The 6,000-nt window shown below is 38.2% G+C and overlaps 1 protein-coding gene across 1 annotated transcript; it reads right to left on the bottom strand.

Moving 5' to 3' along the window:
• Positions 1-254: 254 nt before the first annotated feature.
• On the bottom strand, positions 255-1,960 carry cmklr1 (chemokine-like receptor 1). The gene is made up of 2 exons (XM_017413723.3): positions 1,821-1,960; positions 255-1,716 (listed from the first exon to the last, which is right to left on the bottom strand). Exon 2 carries the CDS (start codon positions 1,687-1,689, stop codon positions 658-660), a length of 1,032 nt encoding a protein of 343 aa, XP_017269212.1. The 5' UTR covers positions 1,690-1,716; positions 1,821-1,960; the 3' UTR covers positions 255-657.
• Between the last annotated feature and the right edge of the window lie 4,040 nt (positions 1,961-6,000).

Here is a 6,000-nt window from a genome sequence, read left to right as displayed (position 1 = left end):
TTTACACGACCTGCTTCTATAGTGTACTTCCTATAAATCTTTCAGTATTCCCAATTGCTTCATACTGTTCTTATCATTTTACTTCAAATGTCAAATAAGCATTTAAAAGTTTCCCAATCAGCATAAGCAACTGGGAATTTTATGTGTTGCATGAAAGAAAAACAACATTCTCAAATGCATCTGTCATTTCAAACAGTAAAAAAAATATCAGTGTCAATGCTGGGCAGCAGGAATGATTGCAAATAAGCAGAAAATTGAATTTGTCAACATATGCTTTTAATAATTTCAGACAGTACAGTAATAGATTATATACATTTGGTACCACATATTGCAAACCATATTTTACAAATAAAACTTCTCTATGTACAGAGGTTAACTTTTGAGCATTTTTTTCTATATACACTTATCTGAAAACTCTTTGATGAATGAGACACATCCTTTAATATAACATTTTCACACATTGCCTCTAAAACTGTGCGAGTTTGTCTGCTTTGTCTCTCTGCATCAAATAGGACAAAAGAGAAAGAAATTATCATTTTTGCTGTGAATATTTATAGTTTAGATTTATAGAAGGTATTTTTAAACAAATACCTTGTAAAGGCAAATTTTAAAACTAAATTATTTTGAGAAGAATGAGCCGTTTTGAGGTCTATGTTTCTAAATATGTGTGGAAGCTCTGTTGTCCATCGAGCTTGATCTGGACAGGTATCGACTGGTGGTGCGGCCTTCCTCCCCCATCGCGTTCTCCATCTTTGACAGCAAGGCGCTCTTGAACTTCTGCTTAAAGTCGTTGCCCATGAAAACGTAGAGCACAGGATTGAGGAAACTGTTAGCTGCAGCTAAGGACGGGCTCACTTTGAGTCCAGATGTTAAAATCGTGAAGTCATATTTGTGGTGGTTCAGCTCAAGAAGGATGAAGACGTGGTAAGGCAGCCAGCAGATGAAGAAAGCAGCAATGAGAGCGGTCATCACTTTGAACGGTTTGGAGGTTTTTGTCATCCTGTTGTTTCGAAGTTTGAGGATGATGATAGAGTAGCAGATGATGATGACGAGGAAAGGAAGGAAAAAGCCTGCAATGAAGCGGCTTACTGCAATAATCGGGTGAAGGTTTGGGTTTGATGTGTAATTATTGAAGCAAATGGTCCGATTCTCATGATGGCCAATCTCTCGAAAGATAATCGAGGGGATGCTCAGCCCGATGGCAAGAAGCCAAGCAAAGATGACCGCCAATGACGCCTTCTGAACAGTGCGGTGGTTCTGCGCCCAAACTGGAAACACAACTGACACGCAACGGTCTACACTGATGATGACGAGGAGGAAGATGCTGCTGAACATATTGAGGAACATCACGAAAGTGTTGAACTTGCACATGAAGAACCCGAAGATCCACTCCTCCATCACGGTGTAGGTGATGTTGATCGGAAGGAAGGTACAGAAGAGAAAGTCAGAGATGGCGAGGCTCAGGTACCATGTGGTGTTGACCGTCTTCTTCATCTTGAAGCCAGAGATCCAGATGACCAAACTGTTCCCAAAGAAGCCCAGCAGGAAAATGACCACAGTGACGACAGTCAGAATCACACACAAGCCTTCATGTAAGCAGGTTTTTCTGGGTTGTGAGACCGACTCAGGCACGGTGCTGCCCTCAGAATAGTTGTAATCCATGTCGTAGTCATAATTCGAGATATCCATTTTATCTTTCAGAGGAAGGAGAAACTTCTGTGGACAAACAAACAAAAGAAAACATTTTAAATAATCAGAATTTGGTCACACTCAGCACCATTTTCCAGAAAGTTAAATAAACGTAAAGCTTTAAAGCATACCTGCAGCTTAGACTGTCCTCTTCTGTTGACTGATGTGGTATGAGCTCAAGGGCGATCGCTTCCTTAAGATGTGTTAGAAACTACATTCACAACCAGCTGACTGGGAGGTTTCTCAAGACTTCCATCCCCTAATTTCACTACTGCATTCTGAAGTCTTGAACTTTTTAGAGCATTTTGTATTTATTTGTGTGTGTGTGTGTGTGTGTGTGTGTCGGGGGGTGTTTGACTGTTTTCTTTCTGTTTCCCATGAAAACATCTGTTAAAAGAAGAGAAGATGGTTATAGTTACAACTTACCAGAAACAATTACTGAATTTCCTTTTTGGATGTAATCCCAGCTATCAAAAGATTGTTGTGTTATCAGCTTTCAGTCATGCTGTTTTCTGCCTTTAGATAGTGCTAATGTACCAGCATGTTTTCTGTCCCTGCCTGTGAAAACGAGATGTAATGAAGTTATCAGACACAGCATGTTCATGTTCAGAGTCAGCAGCAAAGCAACTAAAACCAAAGTGCTCACATAACTTTGACGCTTCATCAGTTGTTGATTTTTTGATAATTCAACTCTGACTTTTGGTGCAGATGTTTCCTGCAATACATGAGATGCAACAGATCAGCTACTAGATCTGACTAAGCTGGTGGTCTGTGGTTGCCCTGCTTAATAACCGAGGTATAAATGCATCAGTCCACAGTGTTGTGTGTCTTTTTTTTTCTTGTTCTGTGAGGAAGAGGAAGCCAGAGCAGCTTCATGAGGAAGAAACGGATGAACAGTTTGTGCATGTTGGTAAAAGAATGAGTGAGGAAGACAGCTTCTCATAAACAATGTTCTTTTTCTTATTATTTTAGCTGAAATTTTATAGGAAAATAGGTTGTTTGTGTTTATCAGAGACAAAAAAAACGATTGCCAGTACAAATTGGTAATACACAGTATTTTAATTCCAAATATCTGATCTCAGTTATCGCCTTTAAAAATGAGGGGCTTCGCAGCTGACTCAGCTGGAGTTTGAAACTTCTTCCTGTCTTTACTAAACTTGCTTCTTGTTTTCTGAACTTGGCCTTTGGTATTGAATATTTATTGAACTGTGTATTTGTATTTGACGCTGCTGGCTTCAGGTCCAGAGCTTCTTTGAAAAAGAGATTTTGGGATCTCAATGGGACCTACCTGGTAAAATAAAGGTTAAATAAAAAATTTAAACAATGGCAAAAGTTGATGCTGAACTGGTTGCATTTATGTGGTGCTTGGCTAGTCTGGTAAATTACTGAAAACAATTTACACCTCAGAGTCATCCATTCACTCACACTCATTCATACATGATTCCTTATAAAGACGCTCCCTGATTACAGTTTTGTCTGTTTCACAAACTGGTGAATGAACGCCATCAAACAGGAAGCAGGGTTGTTTGGCGCCTTGCACAGTTAATTACATACAACTCCAAATCAGAGGAAATAAAGACGGTACAGAAAATGCAAATTAGGGGGAAAAAATGGAATCATTTCTTACTTTTTCTTTGACTTTTACTTCATTGACGGCAGTAGGAACCAAAGATATTTCATGTTTGGTGATCTACTATAGTAGTGAGAACTCTTGTTTGTAATAAATAAATAAAATTAATCCCCAGAAGCTGAACCCAAAGCCACCACTCTTATAAAGACAGTGAATAAAGATTCACATAATGGAATCATAATTGTGTAGCTTATTACAAGGTATAATTAATTGGCACTCATGAAACGGAGGGCACCTTTTCATTTATCAGAAACATCTTTAATTAATTTCAGTCTCAAACTGATCAGAAGGAGAAATTCTCTTGATAAGCTGTGTTGGGAAGGCTACTTTGAAAAAGTAATTAGTTACAACTACAAGTTACTTTAAAATGTAATAGTAGTTTATGTTAAACTTTAAACTTAATGTAAAATAATTAACGTGAGTTAGGAATCAGTTGAATCAGTAAACCCAAAGTTATGTTTAAAGGTACTCACTGCATATCATGAGGACAATTTAAAACTCTTTACAAAGTAGGGCACAAAATCTGCACAACTTTTTTTTCTCATTTCAATGGTTAATATGTCCTTAAATACAAATTTGTGAACAGCTGCCAATTACCACGTGTGCATCTTTACCTACGGAAACAATTTGAAACTAGGTTAACAATGGTGACGTCCAAGGAAGAGCCGTTTGAGATCAAGAAGTCTGATAATTTTGATGTATTGGTATGTAGATGCATTTAGATTGGTTGAGTAAAATGTACAGATAAGCTTCTATGTTGTTTTCAGCAGTTTTATCCAAGAGCTTTGTTTATTTTGAGTGCGTACCCGCATTTCAGAACTGCATACCAGTGTATCTGGAAAACTACTGGAGTAAACGTTTTCACCATTTGATATATTTCAGTATAATTTTTGTTTGATTTTATAGTTTGAAATGAGTACCTTTAAGACCAAAGGATACTGGACTAGAAGTATTTAGAAGGATGTAGATTTGATAATTAGATGAGTTTTAAATTGTTTTATTTGACTGAAGTGGCAAAATTAAGAAATTAGGGGTGAGTTAGGAAGGAATTAGTTTGACTTAAAGGTCAAAAACTTCAGAATTTATAAACCTGGCATCAAATACGTACTTTATTAGAAAGTTGTCACCAGTGTAAGAAAAAGGGTTTCTCTCGTGTGAGATGCAAATGAAGGAAATCGGATCTCTCTGGACCGGGCCTCTCTAGGTGATCTCTCCCTGCAGATGCTCTGTGGGGCCTGACGAACCGGCTGGTGAGGAACTCGACCATCCATCTGCTCTCAGAGTAAACACCAGCGGTGGTGGAGAGTTGGTTGTAAATCTTCACCAGGGGTCCAGGCCAGGAGCAGAAATTTGGCTGGTTGTCAGAGCTTTGTGTTGGCCAGAGATTCACTGACGCCTCTTGGGCAGAGCTGGACTGATTTGTAACACGCCAAGCTGAATGATCTGAAATTACTTTATTGTTCTCAACAACAGATGCAGTCAGATGATCTCACATAATTCCAACCTGCCAAATACTTTCAGCTTGAACTGAAGTTCAGTCTGCAATAATCAGCAAAAGTGTTTGTGTGTGTGTGTGTGTGTGTGTGTGTGTGTGTGTAGAAGGCCTTTACAATTAAAGCAAAGCAATGAATCAAGAGTTGATCAGACTGAGTGTCAGTCCGAGCTGTGTTTAGGAGCTCAGACCATCTGTTCAGAAGAGTCTCAGGTTCTGAGGCGTGACATGGTTCTCCGGAACCGTAGGGACATACGGACACTTTCAACCCTGTCCTCTTCCAACAGGCTGTGTTCGCTTTTGCACACATCACATTGAGTTTATTTATTTCTTTAAAGCATCTTCGATCTGGAAGAGAAAACTGCAAATTTAGACAGTTGTTTTGCTGTTATTATGTTGACCTGACAACAGATAACTGTGCATCAGCAGAATTATATGTCAAGATATGTCATAATATTTCTGTGCGGCGCTGCAATTATCCACAGCAGGATAATTACAGTTTTATTTCTTCATGAAGTGTGTAAGCTTGTCATAAAGAATTAATTTTCTCCCGCTAATGAATTTCTGTGGTAATTTAATATTAACGCATTAATGCACACATTAGTGCAGCTGTTGTCTCTTCGGAAATCCAACGATACATCTTTTTAGTTTCAACATTTAAAAACATGCACAATAAAACATTTGTAGTTTCTTTTCTTTTAATTGTGATTATAATGAAGATTCTAATTCTAATTGTGAACCACATGCAGCTCTCTGATAAAACAGAGAACATTAGATTGTGTAAAAGCCTGATTATCTGACCTACTTTGATGCGTTTCAGCAAAATCTCTTTTCAGGACCTGCTGATGCCTTTCAGATTAAATTTCCTAATGATGGCCGAGGTTATAAATAATCCAAGGCACACTCAATGAGCAGGTATAGACTTTCTCTGGGAGATGATCTGCAGGCTTTCTAATGAAACTTAGATCCTTGCTTTATGTTTCCAAAGATGCCTGAAAAGGTCATTTACATTAGGCTGATTCAGGTCGATTAATTATATTAAAGCTCATTCTTAATTTCTAGTCTGCATGACAACACGAACGAACAGCGAGACTTTAGTTGCGTTTATCTAAGCATTATCTTCCTAATTGTCCTGGCACGTGTTCAAATTCAACATGTTTGTGCAAACATAATATTGTATCAACTGGGC

Source organism: Kryptolebias marmoratus, linkage group LG1 (genome assembly GCF_001649575.2).
Source record: "Kryptolebias marmoratus isolate JLee-2015 linkage group LG1, ASM164957v2, whole genome shotgun sequence".
NCBI classification, from domain to species: domain Eukaryota; kingdom Metazoa; phylum Chordata; class Actinopteri; order Cyprinodontiformes; family Rivulidae; genus Kryptolebias; species Kryptolebias marmoratus.
Note: the sequence above shows the minus strand (reverse complement) of the source record. Positions and strands in the feature narration are given on the sequence as shown.

Coding starts and splice junctions, on each gene's coding strand:
- cmklr1 (XM_017413723.3), bottom strand. CDS start 1,689: ATGGATATCTCGAATTATGACTACGACATGGATTACAACTATTCTGAG.